Raw genomic sequence first — 27,308 nt, forward strand, 5'->3', positions numbered from 1 at the left:
CAAGCAGCCAAGTCGAACCCATGGCTAGCCCAGATGATACTCGAGGCCCCCACTTACCTTACCTTCAGAAAACTACTAAAAACTTACCTATTCAGCAAACACGACCCTTAATTAATCCCTTCACCCCACATAACACCGGCCCCACCCCTACCCCCCTTCCTCCCTCACCAGATCCTCCCTTGTCCCACTCTCTACTTCCCTTGTCTAGTTCGATCAAAGCTGCAATTTCTGTTAAATTGTTGTACATCTTCCCTTCATTGCAGACTACTGTAAATTGCTGTAACTTCATTGCTGACTGCTGTAAATTGTTGTAATCTATCGTAAATCTGCTTGTAATTTGTTGTAAATCTGCTTGTAACTTGTTGTAAATAAGCTTGTCAATGCAGATCATTTGTTAATTGATGTAAACCGCCTAGAACTCGCTGGGTATGGCGGTATATAAGAATAAAGTTATTATTATTATTATTGTTACTTCTGGTTAGAGGTCTTTTGTTGCAGAGATTAGCTTGAGGAGATGATGTCTTTGCTGGAAGAAAAGTTCTTCATTTGCAGAATAGCTGGGAGTGAAACATGGAATCTTAGGTGCAGAGGAGATTCTAGCAAAGTGTGTTACAAATATCCAGCGGTGATCCAAAGAGAAGGTGCTTGGGTAAATCTCTGCTTTTTATGGTCCATATGGACCAAGAGAGCCTTGCAAGAGTAGCTTTAGAGGTGGAATCATGGGGGAGGGGGGGTTCATTGTCTGATCCAGAGCATTCTGCGAGTTGAAATCGAAGATGCTGACGCCTTACCCAGGACCTGCATAAGATCATACAGAGTATCAGCAACGTAATCCACACCAGACAAGAAAAGCTGAGGAAAAGGCTCTATGTCCTCATTCTCTAAAGTGTGCAGTCTGGACAAACAAGCACGAGTGACAAAGGATGCTGCCAAGGCAGTCTTGACTCCCAGAGCTACAGCTTCAAAGAGTCTCCATAGAGCACAACCACATGACTGTCCTTCATAACCCTGAGCACCAAACCATCTTCACTGGGAAGGGTGGTGCACATAGTCTCACCTATGCAACAAAGGAGTCCACTTTAGGCTGACGCAAAAGCTGCTGGCCTCTGTGCCATAGGATACAGACAGGACATAATTCTCGCCACTTTGAGATTGCGACTTCTTGCAGAGTCCCACTGCTCCAAGATCAGAATGCCAGGGAAATACTGAAGATTGAGCTTACACTCCACTCAGGAGAGTGGAGGAGGTAGAAGGAGCCATCTGAGTGATAAAATTCCACTCGTGCAGAAACTCCAAAATTATATCTGGTAAGGCAGCTGATTGAAAGTATTGCAGAACTGTAGGATCGTCCCCAGGTTCAAAAGCCAGAGAAAGATCAAAAGATCTGGCATACTGTCCCGGGTCCCCAGCCATGGGAAGAGCATCCCCATAAAATAAGGGGACAGCAACTGATCATCATCAGAAGAGGCAAAGCTGCTAAGAGACAAGTCTGAGGCAGAGCAAGACTGTGCAGGTGAAGCACAGTTGCCCCAAAAATGCATTCCACAGAAATGTTATAAAATCAGAGCAGGTCTCAGGTCCTTGGAGCATAGAATTACCCTTACATGACTTAACCTTGCATTTCTTGGGCTGTGGGGCATCTGGATCCTTTCACGCGGAACTGTCAGCATTGCAGGGCCCCGAAAAGAGGAAAAGCTGTCCCAAAGGCTAGCCTCTTTAGTCAGGGGAGAAGCTTAGCGTTGCACTGCCGCCTCTCCCGGCTGTGGCACATGGTGCAAGGATGTTCCTGAGGTGCTAACTTTGTGCAATCCTGGTAAGAATTTGGTATAGAAGAGCCCAAGGACTCCATCCCAACAAGTTTTGAGGCAAAAATTGCAATTTTGGAAGTGCAGGGAACTTAGAAAAAGATTGCTAAAATCCAAGATGGTCGTGGCTAAGAAATTCACGCCAAAATCACAATATTTTTCACACTTATCAAAGCTTAAAAATGGTGACTTTAGGATTTTCCAGGTGAGGGAATACAGTGGGACGTGTAGAAACCTTTAAAGCTGAAATTCAGAACCTTCCCTCCAATCCACCTCACCTTTCTCATTGTGACCTTTGCTGAAAATGTGCTGCAGCCAGCCTCAGCTCTCTTACAGTAGCTGAAATCAGAGATGCTGATCTTCGGGCTGCCAGTCAGACATGGTGCCTGACTATACCACCATCCCCACAGACTGACAGACACGCTAAGGGAAAAGATGGAGGCAAAAACGCAGCCGGCACCTGCGAGACACCGCTGAGCCTCCTAAGGGAGCCTAACAGCCTGCACTGGAACCCCTGTTAACAGTAGGTGAGATCAAAGCGGGGACGATCCCGAGCTGCAGTGCAGGTTGGCTAACAGGTACCACCAGGGATTGGCCTGTCAGCTGCAGACTGGAGTCCACTTTTTCTTTGTGCAGGTAGAGGTGAAGAATATGCTCCGAGCACAAAGAAAACTCCCCAAAAAGGGTCGAAAAACACCAAACAAAATAAGAAAAAGGGGAGAGCAGAATAGAAGCACTCCTTCAGGTTCGTGTGCAGAAGGGAAAAACTACAGGTGGCAGTAGAGCACTCAGTGAAGTAGAGGAGGGACACAGAAAAATCCAGAGTGGATTCCTTCTGCAAATGGTTCGCAGCCATTAGGATATAATCCACATGTCTAGTATGACTCACCTATTGCGACCAAGATAGTAAAGGGGATGGAACTCCTATCGTATGAGGAAAGACTAAAACAGGGCTCTTCAGCTTAGAAAAGAGACGGCTGAGGGAAGATATGATTGAAGTCTACAAAATCCTGAGTGGAGTAGAACAGGTACAAGTGGATTGATTTTTCATTCCGTCAAAAATTACATAGACTAGGGGACACTCAATGAAGTTACAGGAAAATACTTTTAAAACCAATTGGAGGAATTTTTTTTTTCACTTAGAGAATAGTTAAGCTCTGGAACGCGTTGCCAGAGGATGTGGTAAGAGCGGAAAGCGTAGCTGATTTTAAGAAATGTTTGGACAAGTTCCTGGAGGAAATGTCCTTAGTCTGTTATTGAGAAAGACACCTTGGGTTTTGGCCAGGTACTGGTGACCTGGATTGGCTATCATGGGAATGGGCTACTGGGCTTGATGGGACCATTGGTCTCACCCAGTGAGGCTATTCTTATGTTCTTATGTGCATTACTTTGTAACCTGTAACTTGGAACTCCCTCCCTATTTATCTCAGAGAAGAAAAGAACTTAGATAAATTTAAAAGTAAACTTAAGAGCTTTCTTTTCAAAGACGCTTATGATATTTAGGAGTCCCAGCATATTTTTGCTTATTTTCATAAGGCTACTTCTTTTATTTCCCTCCTATTGTTTTTTACCATAATCGTCCTTCTTTCTATCATTATTATTGTACTAGTTGTTTAGCCCGTTATATTAACGGGTGCTAGCAGCCCTTCTCCCTTATTTTTACCTCCTCCCTGTCCAGCAACACCTCCCCCCCTTTCCCTGCTCCCCCCATATAGCAGTAGCCCTTTTCCTTTTATCTCCCCCTGTCCAGCAGCACCCCTCCCATTCCCTCCTCCCCCTGTCCAGCAGTAGCTCTTCTCCTTTATGTCCTGCTTCCCCCCCTGTCCAGCAGTAGCCCCAGGAAAAGAGTGAGGATCACAGGACCAAAGCTTTTACTGACATCCAAGTAGGGGAAATCCACTCTCCCCACCTCCTTGCTCCTGCTGCACTTCCTCCTCGGCTATACACACGCGCGCGCACACACTTACATACAGTTCTCCGGCTCCTCGCGCCCCTCCTCCACATTCCACTTCTTCGGCGGGGGCCAACGTTTTCTTTATTTTGTTTTCTTTTCACGTGTTCCTCCTTCACGGAAAAACAGCACTACCGGCCAACTTAGTCCCTTGCCGCCCCCTTCCCGCACCGCACAACCACCCTTCCCTCCCTCCATCAGGTGCAGTGAATCCACCAATGTTAAAAGGAGCCGCGTCGAAATCGGAGGCCTGCCACTGCCGTAGCACTTTCCCCTCTGCCTTGGTCCCGCCCCTTCTCTGACATATGGGACCGCGGCAGAGGGAACGTGTTACGGTGGCGGCAGGGCTCCAATTTCAAAGCAGCTCCTTTTAACATAGGCGGAGTTGAACTGACCTGATGGAGGAAGGGAAGGAACGGTGGGGCAAATTTCGGCAACATCAGGAATTGTTTGGCGGGCCAAGCACCGTGAAACTTTGTTTCTTTAGGCAGCCCCGGGGGGGGGGGGGGGTTTGAATCGTCGACGTGCAGGCCGCTGAGACGGGAGTGAGCAGTTCGGCTTCCCCTATCTGGGGAAACCGGGGAAATCGCCGTGCCGAACTCAGCTGCGCGTCGGGAGTGAGTTTTTCGACTTCCCCTATCTGGGGAAACCGCCGTGCCGAACTGAGCTGCGCGTGGGGCCGTAGTAAGCGCGGGGCATGCTGCAGTCTTGGCGGCCACGGACATACGGATCATGGAAGCACGCCGATAAGACTGCGCATGCGCCGCCTACGGTTTTATTATATAGATTTCATTACCCTGCCTTTCCCCTTGTTTTCCTTTTCTGTTTATTCTGTTAGTCGTTAATTTAATATGTTTTGTTAAGTGTCCATCTGTCCTTTTATAACCCCTGTATTATCTGTAAATTGAATGATTTGTTCATCGCTTAGATATTTGAGTAAGCGATTAATCAAATACTTATTAAACTTGAAACCTGTTCTGAGTATTATCAGAAGAAAGGGCTAAATAATGGACTGGTAAACAAATAAAATAAAAAGTGAGGGTTGTGCCCGTTGATCAGTAGATGGAGATAGAGAAAGAAAATAATTGAGTGTGTTTTGCCCCCTAAGGGGGATTGTGTAGCCATAGAATACTCAGTATTCTGTGTCTGAGCAGAGCACACCACTGAGTTCTGATGAAACAGTCTAGAACCGCGAAAAGCACCATGACCCGTTCCCCCCCCCCCCACTGTGTGGCAAAGATAGAGCATTCAGCCCTTGAAAGGTAGCGTACTCAAAGTAGCCTTCAAAACAGAATCTCCTGCCCATTGCCTGATCCAGAGCATCGTACAGGTGGAAATACGAGTGCAAATCAAAAATTAAAGGCAATTGTTAAATTACGTGATAACCAGAAAAGAGCCACAAGACAAACTATGGCTCTCTGATTTTGATTTCTCCTGATGCAGCGGGATATGCCTAGGATAGTAGACTTGGGGGTGGGTCAGTAGAGTGGGCAGACCTGATGGGCTATGGCCCTTATCTGCCATCATCTTCTATGTTTCTATGAAACAAGCAGCCCTGTAGAGATTTATTTTCGTAGAAGATGAGAGCAGATAATTTCATTTCTAGCTGAACAATATAAAAACTGTGAGAAACCGGCACCTTTGAAAGCCATAGTTTGTCTGCTAGCGTCAGGTGTGGTGGTATTGCTCCATGTTAGTGCTAGAACCCTAGAATTGTGAGGGGCTGGTGTTTTGCCCAAGGTGGAGGAAGTATAAGGGATTTTGTCAGATGCCTTGCCAGTGAATGAGTTCCTGCTATAAGAAAGAGACAACAGATGACAAGGATTTTCTACAATAAATCATAGATTGGACTGGCTTCAGCTGAAAATTCCAGATAAGTTTTTGTTTTGCTCTTTTCCTATTTTGAGAACATTTTGTGTAGATCCATTTCCTGCTGTTGGAACAATTTTGTGTTTGATTTTCTATATTACCAGGTTTTTTAAAGCATTTTGAGGTATTGTTTTGTTTTTAAGTGCTCTTTTTTTCTGATAATATCAGCCAATGATAGGATTCTGAGCTCCAATACAGCATAGTTTCTCTAGATAGCTGTGGCTGTTTTCTATGCTTGTTGAGACTTTGAGGCTGTTTTGAGTAATATTTTGCTATCTATGTGGTGGTTCTGCGTCAGGAAAGGTACTGCTATAATATCTTTACAGTTTTCACACTAAATTTTTGATAATTGATTCTACTAGCTCAGCATGCCATCAGTTCATCTTCTAGAGTTACTAGGATTTGCCATAAATTACCAAATGATACCAAAAGTCCCATCTCAGATGCTAGAGTTCATAGGAGCATTCTTAGACACTACACAGGATTGGGCTTTTCTACCACTGCAAAGAGTCGATAATCTGATTCACCTCTATCAAACAGTCTCCAACTTTCCATAAATTACTACATGTCAGATGCTATGCTTTCTAGGACATATGGCATCCACAGTACACATCACCCCATTCACACATCTTCACTTCAGAATACTACAATGGACCCTTTTAACCTAATAGACTCAAGCCACGGGATATCTGTCTGCTCCAATCCAAGTCACTTCCAACATCCGTCACTTCAATGGTGGATGGTTCCTCACAACCTTACTCAGCCCTCCACCCCGCCCCGCCACCAAGGATGCTTCAGTGTTAGGATGGGCATCTGGAATGCCTGCACACTTGAGTATGGTCTCACCACAAGTAAAACTTCCATATCAATCTCCTAGAGCTATAAGCAATAGGAACTCTCAAAACATTCTAAGACCAACTACTCCACCAAGTAGTCCTTTTTCATACAATCAAGTTGCCATGTTCTATCTGAACAAACAAGGAGGCACGTACTCTCACTTCTTTTGCATGGGAGCAGTCCAGATTTGGACTTGGGCGGCTGTTTACGGCATACTTCGCAGGGCAGTTTATTTAGCAGGGAAGCAGCAAGTGTTTGCAGATAAATTGAGCAGACTTCAACCCCATGAATGGTTTCTCAGCATAATCATTGTGTGTCAGATTTTCTCCAAATGGGGAACACCAGTAAATGCTATCTGTCTCTCAACTACAGTCTCCGCTGTTCTTAAAGCTTCTAGAAAACATTCCACTCAGCACTGTTACCATTTCAAGTGGACAAGATTTTCATCCTGGTGTGCAATGCATTCTCTTGAACCTATCATATGTCCATTTCCATCTATCCTGGATCATTTCTTTGTGATCTAAAACCCAACTTGGTTTGCATACATCTAGCTGCTATCACTGTGTTTTACTTTCCCTTGGACAAGAAACCTCTTCTGTTCATCCCTTAGTAGCCAGGTTCATGAAACGATTTTACTATACCAAACCACATATGTTGCCTGGGATCTTAATGTGGTACTATCTACACTTATGAAGTCTCCTTATGAGTCACTCACAACTTGCTCTCTCAGACTTCTCACTTGGAAAGTTGTTTACCTCATAGCCCTCACGTCTGCATACTGTGTCAGTGAACTTCAAGCACTTGTGCCTGATCATCCTTACACAAGAATCTATCATAACAGAGTAATACTCTAAACTCATCCAAAATTCCTACCCAAAATCTTCTTAGAATTCCACCTCAACCAAGCCATCATTTTGCCTGTTTTTTTCTTTCCAAAGTCATATTCTCATCCTGGAGAAGCAACTCTTCACATCTTTGGACTGCAAACGTACTCTGGTATACTACCTGGACTGAACTAAATGCCATAGAGGATCCTCCCAGCTCTTTGTGGCTTTTGACCCTAACGGAGTTCCTGTTACCAAGAGAACTCTCTCTACTTGGCTGGTGGACTTATTTCCTTTGCATGCACGCAGGTTGGACTAATGTTACAGGGCCCTGTAATAGCCCACACTGTCAAAAGTTATGCTGCCTCAGTAGCTCATTTCTGCTCCACATATATTGAGGATATCTGCAAAGCAGCTACTTGGTCCTTAATCCATACCTTCTCCTCTCTCTATGTTTAGAACAAAACTCCAGGAGAGATAGGTTGTTTGAACAAACAGTTCTTAGAATCTTTTTACTTCCTGAGCACCAACTTTCCCTCCGACCCTCTTGGGTTTCGCCAGGCTTATATATCCACTATCCTTCTTCAGAGCCATGCTCCTGGTGGCTTGGGAGTCCCATAGGTGAGAATATTATGCCTGCTTGTCCTCGGAGAAAGTAACAATACTTAACTGTAGCAAGTGTTTTCCGAGGACAGCAGGCATATATTCTCACAACCCACCCATTTCCCCTAGTTGGCATATATGCCTGTTGTCCTCGGTGAACAGGAAAAGTAAGTATCTTTGCTGTTCCGGTTAGTGCTCCTGCATAGCCTGCTCAAGCCTAATGGCCAGATCCCAAGTTCCTAGATCCACATACTGGACTTGCTTGAGTGCAGAGCACTGTCCCTAGTCATCGCCCGATGGCGACTACTGTATGACGCATGTAGCTCAGCTTCCTGGCTGCAGGTAGCCTGACATACCAATAGGCTGATGCAAGACCTATATGAGTTCCTCACTGTTTTCCTCCTTCCCCTGAAAAGGATTTAAATAAGTGGCTGGAAAGTTGTTTGCTTACCTTAAGACAGAAAACTCTATAATATTCAGAGCGATTAGGCCAAAGTACTCAACTTGCCTGCCAGTTCAGCCCACATATCTGAGGTAATTTTCAGGGTTCTTTTCTGGATACAGGCCTCAGTGAAGAGTGCACTTCTGAGAGGAGTTGAATCTTTTCCCCCTGCCAATTTCTTTCTCTTCAGGTGCAAAGGAGCAGGACTTTAGCACCCAGCCAAAAGTAAGACTGGAGAAGGTCCCTGAATTAAGCTGTGGTACATGCACTGCATGGGAAATAAGATATGGCTCTATTGCTTTTTTTATTAACACTTTTTGTGCCTTTAAGGCTGGATTAGGATTATGATGCATGGAAAAAATTAATGGGGGGGGGGGGGCAGCCTCAAACCATTTTTCACTATATAAAAGCAGTCTTCAGTATGATTCTAGCAGAGGGCTAGACTCCAGATGGGGCTCTCAGGGATCCATGGTTTTAGATAGTTGGAGGCATATTTTCAAAGCACTTAGACTTACATAGTACCATATGTTACTATGTAAGTCTAAGTGCTTTGAAAATGAGCCCCATTATATTCTTTTGCATTTGAGGAGGTAGATAGGGGCTGGAAATGTGCAATATGGTTGCCCTTCTCTGGGTACTTCTCAAAAAGAGATGAAAGGTAGCCTAATGATTAATGCAATGGGCTGAAAACCAAGGAACCCAGGTTGAATCCCTCTTCAGATCTTCTGTTGTGCCTGTGCAGGGGAGTTCAGCTCATGAGAAGATAAGGCAGCAATTCAAGCTGGAGTGTTTCTCAGGTGCTTCAGATTGCCATTTGTGATGGTAAATACTGGGTGAGTAAAGGCCTCATTCCACCACCCCCACCCCTTTTTTTTTTTTTTTTACTATCCTTATAGCTCTAGGCAGCAAAGAGAGGGACTTGATGATGTTGGCATGTTTTTTAATAAGGTCAGCGACCTCCAAAAAGGTTGTCCCCTAAGCACAAAACACCCAACAACTTGTCCTGAACCTCAGGTTCTAGGTTCGTTACATGTAGCCAAGAAAGTGGATGTACTGATATCTAAAGCAGATAATCAGTGTGCCACATCAAAACAGTCAAAGATGGCCCTAACCAAATACTTTCTGCACTCCTCCTTTTTGGAGGCTAGCTGGTGAAGCCTGTTTCTGTGTAATCAAGCGCACTGGGTACCAGGGACAAAGTAGATCAAAGTTCCTCCTTGAGGGCTGCAATCCAGTTGGGTTTTCAGAATTTCCCCAATGAATATGCATGAGATCTATTTGAATGCACTGCTTTCATTGTATGCTGATAAATCTCATGCATATTCATTGGGGAAATCCTAAAAACCCAACTGGATTGCGGCTCTCGAGGAGGGACTTTGACACCCCTGAAGTAGATACTTGGGTACAGCTGATAGGTCGGGATGGGGGAGGTAAACATTAGGACTGATGAACTCTCCTCTCAAAAGAATCCAGTGTTTAAGCTTCTCTAGCTGGGGAAGCTGAGGCATGAGTCTTGGAACGCCTGGCTCTTTTGAGAGCAGATTCAACCACCATGGAGTGCAAGGCAACTGGCCCTTCTCAAATCCAGGAGCCTTTTGAATTCTCTGTATAGAATCCATCTTTATAGGTATTGCCTATAGGGTCTACCAGTTCATTATCTGTGCATCCTAGAGGACACTGTCACAGCTTCCTTAGGCAGAGAATCATAATTGAAGACAGTCAATAATTTTACTCTGGACTCACCTTTAATCTCCAGCTGAATAGCCTCTCCATTTCCCATAAAAAACTGGTGGAGGAGAGGTTGTTTTCTCCTGTGATGGGAGGGGTCCAAATGTAGACCAAGAAACCTCTCCTATGAAAAGTCTCGTGACTACTCCTCAGACACCCAGGAATAGTCCATCTCAGATAGTGAAATATTTGTTGAGAGGTCCGAGTCTGCACTTGCCTCTGCTGACATGTGACATATGTTCAGACATCAAGGTACAATACCATTCTGCAACTCCAGGGCAGCTTCCTCCCACTGCATTGGTTGGTTGGTTCCAATGCTGATACCCAGTGAGGCATTAGTGTTGAGGAACAGGCAGCGTATAGGTCTTCAAGATGGGCCAGAGCAGTTCCACAGCTGGTACAAGAAAGCACAGTTACATAAGAACTGCCATCACCGGATCAGACCCTGGGTCCATCAAGTCCGGTGAGGCACTCACGCGGAGGCCCAGCCAGGTGCGACCTGGCGAAAACTTAGTCACCGGTATCCCTCTATTTGCCTTCTGAGGAGATGTGCATCTAACTTGCCCTTAAATCCTAGAATGGTCGGTTCCGCAGCAATCTCCACCGGGAGAGCGTTCCAGGTGTCCACCACCCGCTGTGTGAAGCAGAACTTCCTGGCATTTATCCTGGGCTTGTCCCCCCTCAGCTTCAACATGACCTCTTGTCCTAGTCACATTTGACATCGTAAATAACTTTTTGTCCTGCTCTATCTTGTCGATTCCTTTTATTATTTTAAAAGTCTCAATCATATCCCCTCGCAGCCTCCTCTTCTCAAGGGAGAACAGTCCCAGTTTTCCAAGCCGTTCTTCGTAGCTCAAGTTCTCCATACCTTTTACCAGCTTTGTTGCTCGTCTCTGCACCCTCTCGAGCAGTTTTATATCCTTCTTTAGATAGAGAGACCAGTGTTGGACACAGTATTCCAAGTGTGGTCTGACCAATGCTCTATAAAGCGGCATTATAACACCCTCCAATCTACTTGTGATTCCCTTCTTTATCATGCCCAACATTCTATTTGCCTTCTTTGCCGCCACTGCACATTGTGCTGATGGTTTCAGGGTCCTATCTATCAGTACCCCCAGGTCCTTTTCTCGCTCACTCTTACTCAGAGTCAGGGCTGTGGAGTCGGAGTCGAAGGAAATTTCGGGTACCTGGAGTCGGAGTCAGAAGTACAAAAAACTGAGGAGTCGGAACATTTATCTACCGTCTCCATTTTTGAACTTGGCATACCAATCACGAGCGATTCTTTCAGCTATAGCACCCACTATATACACAGCACAAATGTTGCGAGCAGCTTCTGCAGCCTTAGAACCTTGATTAAAAGCAAAAAGAAGATGGTATCGAAAATGCTCATTTTTCTCAACTTGACATTCCATTTTAACGATCTGAAAATTAACCAGTGCCGTGGAGTCAGAGTCGAAGAGATGGAGTCGGAGGAAATTTCAGGTACCTGGAGTCGGAGTCTGAAGTACAAAAAACTGAGGAGTCAAAACATTTATCTACCGACTCCACAGCCCTGCTCAGAGTTGCACCTGACATGGTGTACTCATGCTCCTTGTTCTTTCTGCCCAAATGCATCACTTTGCACTTTTCCACATTAAATTTCATCTGCCCATTTCTCCAACTGGCTCAAGTCTCTCTGTAGTTCCTCGCTGTCCTTTTGTGATCTGATTGTCTGACATAGCTTTGTATCGTCTGCAAATTTGATGATATCACTAGACGTTCCTTCTTCTAGATCGTTGATGAAAATATTAAATAAGATGGGCCCAAGAACCGAACCCTGGGGCACACCGCTAGTCACTTTCTCCCAGTCTGAGAGCTTCCCATTTATGCCTACCCTCTGCATTCTGTTTTCCAGTCATTTGCCTATCCATCTTAGTATGTCTCCCTCTATTCCGTGGCTTTGTAATTTCCTGAGAAGTCTTTCGTGTGGAACTTTGTCGAACACTTTCTGGAAATCTAGGTATATTATGTCCACTGGTTCCCCGTTATCGATGGATTTGTTTACAGTTTCAAAGAATTGTAGTAAATTTGTCAAACATGACTTCCCTTTCCTGAAGCCGTGTTGACTGGCTCTCATCAGGTCATGTGTATCCAAGTGCCAGACTATGCTATCTTTAATCAGTGCTTCAGCCATCTTTCCAGGGACAGACGTAAGACTTACCGGTCTGTAGTTGCTCGGTTCTCCTCTTGACCCTTTTTTGAAAATTGGGGTGATGTTCGCTATCTTCCAGTTGTCCGGTATCTGTCCAGTTTTGATTGACAGGTTGGCAAGGTTTTGCAGTAGTTCACCGATTTCCACCTTCAGCACCTTTAATACTCTCGGGTGAATTCCATCTGGTCCAGGGGACTTGTCACTTTTAAGTTTGTCGATCTGGTAGTATATCTGGTCCAAATCTACTTCTAATGTGGTGAGGCTGTCCTCTATTTCTCCCTTGAACACTTTCACTGTTTCAGGTATTGATGTAATGTCCTCCTTCGTAAAGACATGAGTTCAGTCTGTCTGCAATTTGTTTGTCTTCTTTGATGCACCCTTTTTTTCCCTGGTCGTCCAGCGGACCCACTGCCTCCTTTGCAGGTTTTTTCCCTTTTACGTATCTAAAAAAGGGCTTGAAGTTTTTGGCCTCTTGCGCTAATTTCTCCTTATAGACCTTTTTGGCATCCCTCACCACCTTGTGACATTTCTTCTGGTCTTTTTTGTGGCTGTTCCAGACTTCGGTAGTTCGTTCGCGTTTCCATTTTTTAAAGGAGTCCTTCTTTTCTCTTACGACATCCTTTAGTAAGCTATGCTGGTTCTCCCTTGCTTTTATTTTTCCGTCCTTTGGATATCTGCGGAATATAGAGATTATGTGCTTCTGTGATAGTATTTTTCAATAGGGACCATGCCTGATCCACCGATTTAATTGTGTTCATCCTTTTCTTGAGCCGTTTTTTTACCATGGTTCTCATGCTATCGTATCTTCCTTTTTTAAAGTTGAGGGTTGTGGTTAAGGTTTTGATACGTTTCCCCTTCCCGATGTCGAGTTTAAAGTTGATCATGTTGTGATCACTCGATCCTAGTGGGACCGTGACTTCTACTTCTTTAGTCTGACCAGTAATGCCATTTAGTACCAAGTCTAGGGTGTCATTCCCTCTCGTTGGCTCTGCCATTTGATCTAGGAAGCAGTCCCCTACCATTTCCAGTAATTTTATTTCTTTGCTGCAGTTTGAGGTTCCCAGGTTCCAATCTATCCCTGGAAAGTTAAAGTCTCCCATGATCATTACATTGCTTGTCTTACATCCTTGTTTTATTTCCTCTATCATTTCTGAGTCTGTCTCCTCCGACTATCCTGGCGGTCGATAATAAAGGCCAATTTTTGTGTCTGTACCATTGTGTCTAGGAAGCTTAATCCAGAGGGACTCCAACTTCTCATTTCCCTCTGTCTTCATCTCTCTAACAGATTCTATTCTTTCTTGAACATATAGGGCAATACCTCCTCCTTTTTGCCCTTTTCTGTCTCTTCTGTATAGCTTGTATCCCTGCAGTACTGTATCCCATTCATTTTCATCATTCCACCATGTTTCTGTTATGCCAATGATTTCTAGTTCGTCACGTCTTGCTATTGTCTCCAACTCTCCCATTTTGTTTCTCAAGCTCCTAGCATTTGTGTACATACATTTAAGTTCTCTTCATGGGCTTTCCAAGATTTGCAGTCCCTACTGAGTATTTCGTGGTATCTGTCTGTGCTCCTACGTTGTCTCCCTCATTGTCTTCGTGCTTTTCTCTCCCTATGCCTGGGTAGTTGTCTGTAGTTCCTTCTTCAGGGCATATCGTCGTCCGGGCCATCGACTTGTGGTCGACCGTCGGCTTTCCCCTGACCTTTAGTTTAAAGTCTTCTCAATAGCCCTCTTCATGTTACCTGCCAATACTCTTGCTCCTTCTTTGGTGAGGTGTAATCCGTCTTCTGTAATACTTACCGTAACAGGTGTTATCCAGGGACAGCAGGCAGATATTCTCTACAGGTGAGTGACGTTACCAACGGAGCCCCCTAGCGGTCGTTTTCGCAAGCAAACTTGCTTGAAGACCTTCAAGCTTGCGAATGTACCGCGCGAGTGCCCCTCCCGCCCGACTCGGGGGCATGCGTCTCCTCAGCGTGTCCTCAGTTCAGGTAGCAAGCAAAGAGGCCAACCTTGGGTGGGTTGCGAGAATATCTGCCTGCTGTCCCTGGATAACACCTGTTACGGTAAGTAACTGTGCTTTATTCCAGGACAAAAAGGCAGCATATTCTCTACATGTGGTGACCTCCAAGCTCACGCGACAGGGAAGGTGGGAGATTTGGCAAACTAGGAGAACAGATGTTGCAAAACGGACTGGCCAAAATGGCTGTCATGCCTGGAGAAAGCATCGTATGAACCAAAATCCAAGTGGCAGCCTTGTAGATTTCCTTGACCGGAGGAAAGCAACAGACGCCGCCATCGTTCTGACCTTGTGCCCCGTAACTCGACCCAGCAGGGAGAGACCAGCCTGAGCGTAACAGAAGGAGATACAAGCGGCCAACCAGTTAGAAATGGTCCGCTTAGAAACAGGGCGCCCAAAATGATTGGGGTCAAAAGAGACAAAAAGCTGAGGAGCAGTGCGCTTCAAGTAAAAGGCCAGCGCATGCTTGCAGTCAAGAGTATGCAAAGCTACTTCTCCAGGATGAGAGTGGGGCTTCGGAAAAAACACCGGAAGAACCACGGACTGGTTAATATGAAAGTCCGAAACAACCTTAGGCAAGAATTTAGGATGCATACGAGAACCAACTTATCATGATGGAAAACAGTGAAAGGCGGGTCCAACACCAAAGGCTGGAGCTCACTGACCCTGCGAGCAGAAGTGAGTGCAATGAGAAACACAACTTTCCAAGTGAGATACTTCAAGTGAGCCCAAGTAAGCGGCTCAAACGGAGGCTTCATCAAAAGAGAAAGAACCACATTAAGGTCCCAAACCACCGGTGGAGGTTTAAGGGGAGGACGAACGTGGAAAAGACCCTTCCTGAATCGGGAAACCACAGGATGAACAGAGAGAGGTTTCCCGTCAATCGGCTGATGAAAAGCAGCAATGGCACTGAGGTGGACTCTAATAGATGTAGATTTGAGACCAGCACCAGACAAATGCAATAGATAATCCAGCACAGAAGACAAGGAGGCAGAGTGCGGCTCCTGATGCTGCGTAGCATACCGAGATGAAAAACAGGTCCACTTCTGATGGTAACATTGGCGAGTGGACTCCTTTCGAGACGCCTCGAGAACATCCAGGACCGACTGAGACAACTGGAAAGAGGCCATCAAGTCTCGAGGAACCAAGCTGTTAAGTGAAGAGACTGCAGGTTAGGATGAAGTAGAGATCCACGACTCTGCGTAAGCAGCGAAGGAAAAACAGGCAGAAAAAGAGGCTCCCTGATACTGAGTTGCAGCAGAAGGGAGAATCACGGTTGTCTGGGCCACCAAGGAGCAATCAGAATCATAGTGGCATGAGTGGACCTGATCATGATGAGAGTCTTCAAGATCAGAGGGAATGGAGGGAACGCATACAGAAAAAGGTTCGTCCAGTCCAGAAGGAAGGCATCCGCCTAACTCCGATGCAGGGTGTAGACCCTGGAGCAGAAGCAAGGCAACTTGTGATTGAGGAGGGGATGCAAACAGATCAACATCCGGAGTCCCCCACTGAGCAAACACCTGACGCAGAGTCGAGGAATGGAGAGATCATTCGTGAGGCTGCAGAAGGCGGTTCAACTTGTCTGCCAGACAGTTCTGGTGGCCCTGAATGTAGACCACCCTGAGAAAGATGTTGCGGCGGATCGCCCAATCCCAGAGCCGCATCGCCTCCTGGCACAGGGAGAGATCCCGTGCCCCCCTGTTTGTTGATATAATACATGGCGACATGGTTGTCCATGTGGACCAGCACGACACTGTTGCGAAGCAGATGACGGAAAGCCTTCAGAGCATTGAACATCGCCCTGAGCTCCAGCAGATTGATGTGATAGAGATGGTCCGCACTTGACCAAAGTCCCTGGGTGCGAAGACCGTCCAGATGCACCCCACAAGCATAGGCCGACGAGTCCATCATGAGAACCCTCTGCGCAGGAGGAGCGCGAAACAGAAAACCTCTGGAAAGATTGGTAGAGAGCATCCATGACCGGAGAGACTGTTTCAACAAAGGAGTTACCACAATGTGTTGAGACACCGGATCCCGATCCTGGCTCCACTGAGATTCCAGAGTCCACTGAGGAATGCGGAGGTGAAGTCTGGCAAGAGGAGTCACGTGAACCGTGGATGCTATGTGACCGAGCAGGGCCATCATGAGACGGGCCGGGACTGAGGACAGGAGAGCCACCTTTCGGCAATTATGGATAAGGGCCTCCTGACAAGGTCAAGGCAAGAAGGAGCAAAGATGACATGTGTCCAGTCTGTCCCGATAAATTCGAGGGACTGAGATGGACACAGATGGGACTTCGGAAAGTTCACCTCGCAGCTGAGACTCTGAAGGAGCGAGATAGTTTGATTCGTCGCCCTCAGAACCGCCTGGCGGGACGAGGCCTTGATGAGCCAATCGTTGAGGTAGGGAAACACCTAAAGCCTCTTCAGGCACTTCGTGAACATCCTCGGGGAGGCAGCCAGACCGAAGGGAAGAACACGGTATTGGAGATGGAGATCTCCCACCCGGAATCTCAGATACCGGCGAGAAGCCGGATGAATCGGCACGTGCGCATAGCCTCCTTGAGATCCAAAGAGCACAGCCAATCCCCGTCGTCCATCAGGGGATACAACGTGGGAAGAATGAGCATCCGGAACTTTTCCTTGACCAGAAATTTGTTCAGAGCCCTGAGGTCCAGGATTGGACGCAGGTCTCCAGTCTTCTTGGGGACCAGAAAGAACCGGGAGTAAAATCCCGTGTTGAGCTGATCCTGAGGAACCTCCTCGACTGTCCCGAGGCGAAGGAGGGCCTGCACTTCCCGCAGAAGAAGGGGAAGGTGCAACTGGAGAAAAGGAAATTCTCCGTGCGGAAGATCCGGGGATACTCGACTGAAGTGAAGGGAGTACCCCTCCCGGACAATGGAAAGAACCCACAGGTCTGTGGTAAGTTTCTCCCACTGAGGATAGAAATGATGGAGGCGTCCCCAATGGGAAGGGGGGAGGATTCCAGGAGGTTAGTGGCAGCCTCGATGGAGTCATCAAACAGCTCATTCCCCACACAAGGGAGGTTAGCCAGACGATCCTGGAGGTTGGGATCCATGTCCACAATCCAGAGCCAGGCTAGGCGACGCATGGCGACCGCAAAGGCCGTGACCCTCGAGGACAGCTCAAAGGCATTGTAAGCCGCTTGAAACATATAGAGACAGAGCTGAGAAAGAGTCTCATGAAGCAGACGGAACTCCTGCCTACGATGAGCAGACACGTCAGACTGGAACGAGAGGAGAGCGTCCACACCGTACCTGAGATAGGACGTGAAGGTGAAATTATAATTGAGAACCCAGTTCTGATAGAGGTGGCGACCGAATTTGTCCATCGTACGCCCTTCCCTGCCCAGAGGGACAGCCGTGTAGACCTTGAACGTGTTAGATTTCTTCAAGGAGGACTCGACCACCAGAGACTGATGGGAAAGCTGTGCACTTTTGAAGCCCTTGACCGGCACCGTCCGGTAACGGGACTCCATTTTGGAGGGAATGGCAGTGACAGCATAAGGAGTCTCCAGATTCCGAAGGAAAGTTTGCCGGGACACCTGATGCAACGGAAAGCGCAAAGCTTCCCGAGGCGGACGAGGAAGCCCCATCTCCGCCAAATACTCCTGAGCATACCGGGACTCGGATTGGAGATCAAGCTTAAGAGCCCGGCCCATGTCCAAAACAAACCGGGTAAAGGAGGAGGTACAAGAAGACTCATCCTCTGAAGGCAAGGAAGACCTAGATCTCAGGGCAGCCGAGAAAGAGGGGGAGACTTCCCTGGAATAATAAGTGGGGACCTCAGAGTCCTGAGCTCAGGACACCGATGAGTCTAAGAACGGCCCCACTGCAGACGAATCGGGGAGGACCCCAGCGTCCGAGGAACCACTGTACAGACAAGGGTCAGTGCCCTCGGGCGAGACCACAAGGGGCCCTGAGGAACGAGCAGACGGGGACCTGCCTCGACGCGGCAGAGAAGTCCTCTGCCGCTTCGAAGGGAGAGGCTTCGAAAAAGAGTAAGGCACAGTGCGAGGTCCCGCCCGGAAAACCCGTAAAGTCTCAGGCCTCGAATCAGGCGAAGAAGGATCGCTCGAGGGCATCCGGCGAGACTTGAGGGACTGACCCCGAGCAACCACGGGGGAACGCCCAAACTGGTCAGATGGAGGCCAGAGCTAGTTGACCCAGAACCAAGGAAATCTGCGTCGTAAGGATAGCCTTAAGCATTTCCTCGAACATAGGCACCAAAACCATAGGATGCTAGATTTGAGGTGCAGCAGTGCGCTCCTTCGGGGGAGACATCGAGGAAGAGTATTCCCTACGTGAGGAGGCACGCTTCGAATGTCTCGACGAGGCCAAAGATGCGGCACTCACAAGAGACTCTGAGGTTGGCTTCTTCACCGGCACACCTGAGGAGGGAAGCGGAGACTTACCCGAAGCTGAGGCAGCAAGCGGAGCTGGGTTCAATGTCTTCAAGGTAGAGGGCGACTTCATCGAGGTCCAGGCCTTCGAAGCTGAGGCCCCAACAACCGAAGCCGAGGTCGACCCCTCGGGTTCCATGGGGCCAAAAAAATGAAGAACCTTGGCCACACACCAAAGAGCCCGTGGTTGGAGGGTGGCACAACGCGGGCAAGACTCTGCTTGATGTTCAGTACCCAGGCACTCCACACACCAACGATGGGGGTCGGTGATGGAGATCACCCGGTTGCACTTAGTGCAGTTCTTAAACCCGGTCAGAGGCTGGGACATAGGACAAAATACAGCCACGGCCCGACAAAAACCGATCACCCGGTCGGAAAAAAGAAATAGGAAGGAACATGTACAAACAAAGACACGCAGCACAGCGACTCACCCAAAAACAAAAAAGCAAGCCGCGGTGCAAAGAGGCACTACGAATTCGCGCAGAGCAAGGGAGCAGGGCTTCTGGCTCTGCGGAAAACTTAGAACCGAGTTCACGGTAAGGAGACGCATGCGCGGTACATTCGCAAGCTTGAAGGTTTTCAAGCAAGTCTGCTTGCGAAAACGTCCACTAGGGGGCTCCGTCGGTGATGTCATCCATATGTAGAGAATATGCTGCCTGCTTGTCCTGGGATAACCATTGAAATGTCTGCCCAGCTACTCCTGGAGCCATTCTTTGAGGGATGGCATCAGTAAAGGCTGGGGGGGGGGAGGGGGGTTAGAATGAAGATGGCTTGTAAAGTTGCTAATGTCAAATCGGTAGCAGGATCCTGGATGCAGGGAGACTGGTGCATTAGCACCACTACAGTGGAGGGGGAGAACTGGGGTGATAGACACCCCAGAGCTCCCAATACTATGTCTCAAGGAGGACCAATGCTGATGCTCTTTAGCCTTTGCTAATGCTCAAACATTGTAGTCTTTCTGTGCTGCTGAGGACAATGTTAACGCCACATGTGTCCTTGGTGTCAGGTCCAATGCTGACTGGACCCAGGGCCCCCTATCAGTGCCTCATGTCAAGATATAGGGATACCATCTCGATGACGGCCCACTCCGTGTCCAACACAGCTCCAACAGCCAAGGGACAGATGCTGATGTACTGGCCTTAGGAGCATCAAATATTTTCTTGCACTGGCCGCTGTTTTTCTGGGTTCTTTTCTTTTCAAACAAAAAACAGAGATTTTGTTGTCTAGATACCAGTTATGGGGATCAATCCCAGAGATTACTTTTTTGCTCTGGGTATAGCGCTTAAAGCCACTGGAAACTTTCTGGGACAAGAAGGGAAAACTAGGCAATACAAAATCAAATAGCTCAATGGTGATACAGGGAATCTAACTGAAGAGAAAAAAAAATTAGGAATGAACCCGGCTGGTGCTCAGGAGCCATGAAAATATACAAAACAAATATGCCACAAAACTAAGGAGACTAAAGGAAAGGGGAAAAAAATGTGAAATGTAAAAATAATAAGTACCATAAGGGAAGGCACATGGAACTGAAAAATAACTAACAACATTTGATGTGCTGAGAAGAGACCAAGAACATGAACTCTCTGCTCCACGGAAACTAGAGACTGTAGGTCCCAAATGCTCTCACTAGACAAGGTGCTCATCCATATTAAAAAAAAAAATCTCAGTCCTGCTTGTCCTTGGAGAAAACTTTGCTATAGAATTCACTAGGAGATACTCAGTGGAACCATTCTTTATAGCTGGAAAAAATGCCAGATTAATCTAAAGAACTACATAGTAGCAAATGAGTGGGACCTGATGGTATTTGCCCTAAATTTATTAAAACAAATACATTGCAAACATGATACTGGTAATCTGTAATCTATTAGTCAAATTTTCCTCTGTATTTGAGGACTGTAGCCAATTTTCTCAAAAGGGCTCCAGGGTGACTTAGACTAAGTATAGACCAGTCAGCTTGATGGCTGTACTAGGTAAAATGTTGAAAGCTTGTATTAAAAACGTTGGCCTTCGTCGGCTGTGGAGAGGAAGTTTTCACTAGGGTCTGTATCACATTATAAAGCTCGTTTGCCATGAAGCAAAAGATAAGCGGGGCTTGCGCTTTTTTTGTATTATTCGGTTGCTTTACTGTTTCAAGTTACATCATCAGGGGTTGCCTTTGATAGAATGTTGAAGGGGAACTAATGAGCTGTTTAGGTTCCCCTTCATAGCTTTGGAGCAGTGATTGCCCTGCAGCTTCTGAGGCAATCCCCTAGAATGTGTTTCTACTGAATGCTTTGACAAAGTAAACATAGAAGCATAGAAATAGACGGCAGATAAGGGCCACGGCCCATCAAGTCTGCCCACTCCAGTGATCCTCCCTATCTATCTTTGCGGATAGATCCCACATGTCTATCCCATCTGGCCTTAAAATCCGCCACACTGGTGGCCTCAATAACCTGAAGTGGAAGACTATTCCAGCGATCAACCACCCTTTCAGTGAAGAAGAACTTCCTAGTGTCACTGTGCAGTTTCCCACCCCTGATTTTCCACGAATGCCCCCTTGTTGCCGCGGGACCCTTGAAGAAGAAAATGTCTTCTTCCACCTTGATGCGGCCCGTGAGATATTTGAATGTCTCGATCATATCTCCCTTCTCTCGATGCTCCTCGAGTGAGTAGAGCTGCAAATTCCCCAACCGCTCCTCGTACGGGAGCTCCCTGAGTCCCGAGACCATCCTGGTGGCCATTCTCTGGACCGATTCCAGTCTCAGTACATCCTTGCGGTAATGCGGCCTCCAGAATTGCACACAGTACTCCAGGTGCAGTCTCACCATGGATCTATACAGTGGCATAATGACTTCAGGTTTACGGCTGACGAAACTCCTGCGTATGCAACCTATGATTTGCCTTGCTTTGGATGAAGCTTGCGCCACTTGGTTTGCAGACTTCATGTCTTCCCTGACAATCACCCCCAAGTCTCTTTCTGCTTCAGTTCTTGTCAGGATCTCGCCATTTAGGGTGTAGATCTTGCATGGATTTTGGCTTCCCAGGTGCATGACTTTGCATTTTTTGGCATTGAAACTGAGTTGCCAGGACCTAGACCAGTGTTCCAGCAGAAGTAAGTCATGCACCATATCGTCTGTCATTGCTTTTTTGTCTGTTGTGCTTTTGCTCACTACATTGCTCAGTTTGGCATCATCGGCGAACAATGTTATTCTACTTCAGAGCCCTTCTGTCAAGTCTCTTATATAGATGTTGAACAAGATCGGGCCCAGGACGGAGCCCTGTGGCACTCCACTTATCACCTCCGACATCTCGGAGGGGGTGCCATTCACCATCACCCTCTGAAGCCTACCTCCAAGCCAGTTCCCAACCCATTTGGTTAATGTGTCGCCCAAACCTAAAGAACTCATCTTGTTCAGCAACCTGCGGTGTGGCAAGCTATCAAATGCTTTGCTGAAATCCAGGTAGACGATGTTCAGGGACTCACCGACATCCAGCTTCCTCGTCACCCAGTCAAAGAAGCCGATCAGGTTGGATTGGCAGGATCTCCCCTTAGTAAATCCATGTTGGCGGGGATCCCGCAGATTCTCCTCGTCCATGATCCTATCCAATTGGCGTTTGATTAGGGTTTCCATTAGTTTGCTCACTATTGAAGTGAGACTCACTGGTCTGTAGTTTGCCATCTCCATCCTGGAGCCTTTCTTGTGTAGTGGAATGACGTTAGCCGTCTTCCAGTCCATCGGGACGTTACCTGTACTAAGGGAGAGATTGAAGAGCGCGGATAGTGGTTCCGCCAAGACATCACCCAACTCCCTGAGTACCCTAGGGTGTAGGTTGTCAGGCCCCATTGCCTTGTTGACCTTGATTTTTGACAGCTCGCAGTAGACGCTGCTGGGTGTAAATTTGAAATTCCTAAACGGGACTACTGATTTAATCCTTGTCTGTGGCTGAGGGCCGATTCCTGGCGCCTCGCGGGTGAAGACTGAACAGAAGTATTCATTTAACAGTTGGGCCTTTTCCGAGTCCGTCTCTACATGGTCTCCGTCTGGTTTTCTGAGTCGTACTATCCCACCCGAGTTCTTTTTTCTGTCACTAATATACCTGAAGAAGGATTTATCTCCCTTCTGGATGTTCTTTGCTAGAGACTCCTCCATGCGGAATTTGGCCTCTCTAACTGCCGCTTTGACGGCTCTTGATTTGGTCAGATAATCTACTCTGGAGTCCTGTGTCCCTGATTGTTTGTAAGAGATGAATGCTTTTTTCTTCTCTTTGATGAGGTCCGAGATCTCCATAGTGAACCACTGTGGCTTGTTGTTCCTACTCCGTTTGCTTACTGATTTAACATAGCGGTTTGTTGCTTCCTGTATGGTGGTTTTCAAAGTTGTCCACATTTCTTCCACGCTGTCGGTGTCTGCTTGGGTTTGTAGCGCCTGGTGAACGAAGTCTCCCATGTCTTGGAAGTTTGTGTCCTTGAACTTGAGAACCTTGGTCAATGTGGTAGATTTCGTGAAACCTTTCCTGAGATTGAACCATATCATATTGTGGTCACTGGAGGCCAAAGTTTCACCCACCGAGACCTCTGCGATACTTTCACATTTGGTAAGTACCAGGTCCAAAATTGCCTGATCCCTTGTTGGCTCAAATACCAGTTGCCTGAGTCCTGCTCCATTCAGAGTTTAATAGCTTCCTGCTACTGCCAGAAGCAGAGGAAAGCGTGACCCAATACATCGGGCATGTTGAAGTCACCTACCAATACTGTGTCCCCCCGCAAGGTGATATTCTCTATATCTCCGATTAATTCCAAATCTAGGTCTTCTTGATGTTTTGGGGGTCTGTATACTACGCCAAGATACAGGCATTTGTCCTTCCCTCTGGCCAAATTTACCCAAAGGGATTCCCCAGTGTACTGTACATCTGTGATTCTGGTGACCTTAATGTCATCTTTAGTATATAATGCTACCCCACCTCCCATTTTGCCCTCCCTGTCCCGACGAAGCAAGTTGTAACCTGGTATGACCATGTCCCACCCGTGGGAGTCTGTGAGCCAGGTCTCAGATATCGCCACCACATCCAGGTCGGCATTCCTCATTTCTGTTTCCAAGTCTAGGGTCTTGTTTCCCAGACTGTGGGCGTTGACGTACATAGCCCTCCATGTTGTGTGCTTGTTGTATCTCAGTGGGGACAATCCCTCTATATCAACTAGGTCACCATTAGTATTTTTTGCGTGTCTCTTACACTCCCTAGACCCAGAGCTACAGCGTGTACCTATCCCGGACTCCCCATGACTACAGTGTGCTCCTATCCCAGACTTGGTAATGTGTGTACCCTGTGGGGGTATTCCCGTTTGGGCTACTTGAGCGCCTTTAGTGCAATTTGCAGCATGTGCACTCTCGCTGGTCCCCGAATTACTGTGTGTACTCCCCCAGAGTTGCTATGTGTACTCCCCTTATACCCAGAATTGTAATGTGACCCAGAAATGCAGTGTTTACTTAGTTCAGTGTCAAAATAGTTACGTTTTGAGCATTAGCTTCAGTGTTTGAATTGGAAGGTAGTTTTTTTTGCCTTAGAACACCTTTTTATTCAAAAAAAATCCCCCCCAAAAACCCATAAGAATTCAAATACAATAAGAAAAACAATATTTCAAAATTTACCCAAAAAAGGGGAACCAGCAGAACTGATAAACCTGGTATGTTAGTATTGAGGACTTTGGCTGGTATTAGAGCTTTAATCTGATTATTTCTGAATAAATAAAATACTTGAGTGGGAAAAAATACTCAAAAATAGCTGTATTTATATTCCACAATACAATCAAATACTGCTTTTTTTTTTCCTTATAAACTCTCTACAGACATTTGAACAAAATATTTGCATGGAGTTCAGAACTTCAGAGCTATAGTTCAGTTTTGTTGGTTACTTGAGTTTGTTTTTTAATAGCTTAATGTTTGAATTAATGGTAGTTGTCAGCTAGTCAGGTGCAGTCCATATGTGATTCTAACATGACATTTAGTGAGTTCTCTGATGCTGGCCACCCTTTTGACGCAGAGGGCAGTGCTTCTGTGGAGAGCAGTAGCTGTAGGTTGGCGTTGCTGCTGTCACTGTCTCCCAGCTTTTCTGTGGTATCTTCCCAGTTTATATGAAACCTTGTGACACGGGGATTGGATGCCAATATATTCCTCTGGAGCTGGGTAGGGATAGAAAAAGAAGCATTAAATATTTTATCAGGTGTTATACTGGTACAGTTCTAGTTGGATATTAAATAAGACTACCTCTGACTTGCCCTAAGTCTCCCAACTTGTTAGTGTGGAGTAACTGATCATTTAAAACAGTGGAAGCCACTGATGGTTGCTTGTAACCTTCGGCAGGTCATTTCACTCTCCTCTGCCTCAGGTACTAACTTATGCAAGACCCTGGGCTTGGAAATACATAATAACTCTGCTTAAGCTCTGATTTGGAAAGGCAATTTTAATCATTCCCTTCCTTCTTGACTTAAGCTGAAGAACAGTTATTGCTGGAGCCAGAGGCACTCTTAAGCAATTGTACAAAAAATAAACATCTTTCATTTTTTTTTCTACTGGGATGGCAATAGCTCCACTTTTGAATTTACTAAGCCACTGTATATATCCATTTTCTCCTGTGCCTTCCAAAGAAGTGCAGTAAATTTGATGGGGATAGTAGAATGCTGTGCTTTTATAGAAATACCACTGGCACTAGTCCTTGATAGTCAAAGTCATTCATTCATTCATGTACAAAAAAAATTAGAGCTTACCTGCTAATTTTCCTTCCTCAAGTCTCTCTAGACCAATTCAGAACACACCCTTTCCTGTCAAAGATTGATAAAGAAGACAAAAACTAACCCCCTCTATTAAACTGCGCTAGCAGTTTTTAGCGCAGAGAGCCGCGCTGAATGGCTTGCGCTACTCCCGATGCCCATAGGAACTCTATGAGCATTGGGAGCCATGCAGGCCATTCAGCGTGGCTCCCCGCGCTAGAAAACTGCTAGTGCAGTTTAATAGAAGAGGCCCTAAGTTAATTGTTGGCAGTCTTCTCTTTGGTTTTAGTGCTTCTTCTGCCAGTAGATGGAAACTGAGAACTACTGACTCATGTCATGTCATGTGCCATTCCATTCCAGTCAATACTTTAACAAAGCAGAAAAGTCACAAAATATATCCCCTACTTGAATCAAGAACTACAAGTAGCCAGTTATAAAGTTCAGTTTAATTGAACAACCAAAAACAGTACTGCCAACAATTAAGTTTTGTCTTCAACAAGAAAGGGTGTGTTCTAGACTGGTCTGAAGAAACTGAAGGAAAGAAAATTAGCAGGCAAGCTCTAATTTTTTCCTTTCTTATCAATCATCCTACCAGCCTAGTCCAGACAAATGGAAAGTATCAAAATACCAAGGGAGGGTATAAAGCAACCCTGCCTTTCAAACTCTGGCATCAGATTTTACCATCTTGTGTTGTCTGAACAGCCAACCTCTAGTAAAAGATGAAGGAATGCCCAGGAGACCAAGTGGCTACCTTACAAATCTTCTGTGGAGGAGCTAAGGAATGTTCCACTCGTGACAAAGTTTGATCTTTAGCACAATGAGCTTTTAGGATTGAGGAGACTGAACATCAAGTTTTATTAAAATTTGATTGCTTATCTTGTTTTACTAAGTGAAATACAATTTAAAAAAACATAAGTCGTACAAATTAAAATTTATTAACGGTACTTAACATGAACAATACAAACACACATACTAACTGGTACAAAAGAAAAGAGGGGGTAGAACTACAATCTGTTTTTAGAGGAGAGAAAGGTAACATATGGAGAGTATGAGAAGGAATGGGTTTAAAAAAAAAAAAAAGAGCAGCAAAATCCGTTTAAAAAAGAGTTATAGGCATCTTTAAATAAAAAAACTTTTCAAGTTACTTTTGAAACGCACTAGATTTTCTTCCTCTCTTAAGTACGCTGGTATAGAGTATGCTGAAGCTTATTTGATCCAAAGGCCAAATGTTCTCTTAGATATTGCTTTCCCCTTTTGAGCTCCAAACAGCACAAACATGTCTGACTTTTAAAACTCCTCTGTCTTTAGCTGTATGTAGAACTGTGTGGTGTTTCCAACAGTAAAGCTGTCCAGATTTTCTGAACCACCCTGTTTCTCTAAAACACACGAGAGTGATCAACTGATTGATTCAGGTAAAAGAGAAACTATTTTTGGAAGAAATAATGGAACTTGTCTCATAACTTTTTCCTGGATCACCATCAGAAAGGACTCCCTACGAAGCATACAACTTCAAAGTTTTCTTGGATAAGGAATACTTTTTTAAGCTTAGCCTCCTTTAAAGGTTTAAATGGCTCCTGAATTAAGACAGAAGGAACCAAGTTCAAATCTCTTGGAAGAATTACAGGATGGTAGGAAGGCCTCATCACATTTATACCTTTAAGAAACCTGCAATCTTACCTCTAGAACCAAGAATAGCCATCAACTGTACCTTCAGAGAAGGTGAGTACTTTGTTCATCTTGTAAATATTTCATAATGTTCAGAGAGGGATGTTTTAAGAGGGTTAGAATCTCAAGTAGAACACCATGTGACACAGGAGGGTAGGGTGTTCAGGAGCGGATCTGCACAGATACGCAAAACACACTGTA

At 46.0% G+C, this 27,308-nt stretch overlaps 2 protein-coding genes across 8 annotated transcripts in view; one reads left to right on the top strand and one right to left on the bottom strand.

Moving 5' to 3' along the window:
* MCM9 (minichromosome maintenance 9 homologous recombination repair factor) overlaps positions 1-27,308 on the top strand; it is a 144,540-nt gene that overhangs the window by 41,985 nt on the left and 75,247 nt on the right. Inside the window, exon 8 of one of the 7 annotated variants that reach the window (XM_033937227.1) lies at positions 19,701-19,979. The exons of the other annotated variants lie outside the window; for them this stretch is intronic. Coding sequence (XP_033793118.1) covers positions 19,701-19,837 — 137 coding nt within the window. The 3' untranslated portion in view covers positions 19,838-19,979. Of the gene's footprint in view, positions 1-19,700; positions 19,980-27,308 lie in introns of those variants that run through there. 7 annotated transcript variants of the gene reach the window in all.
* The window catches only part of ASF1A (anti-silencing function 1A histone chaperone), a 38,819-nt gene continuing 35,945 nt past the window's right edge, over positions 24,435-27,308 (bottom strand). Inside the window, exon 4 of the mRNA XM_033937230.1 lies at positions 24,435-24,854. Coding sequence (XP_033793121.1) covers positions 24,642-24,854 — 213 coding nt within the window. The 3' untranslated portion in view covers positions 24,435-24,641. The remainder of the gene's footprint in view (positions 24,855-27,308) is intronic.

Source organism: Geotrypetes seraphini, chromosome 3 (genome assembly GCF_902459505.1).
Source record: "Geotrypetes seraphini chromosome 3, aGeoSer1.1, whole genome shotgun sequence".
NCBI classification, from domain to species: Eukaryota; Metazoa; Chordata; class Amphibia; order Gymnophiona; family Dermophiidae; genus Geotrypetes; species Geotrypetes seraphini.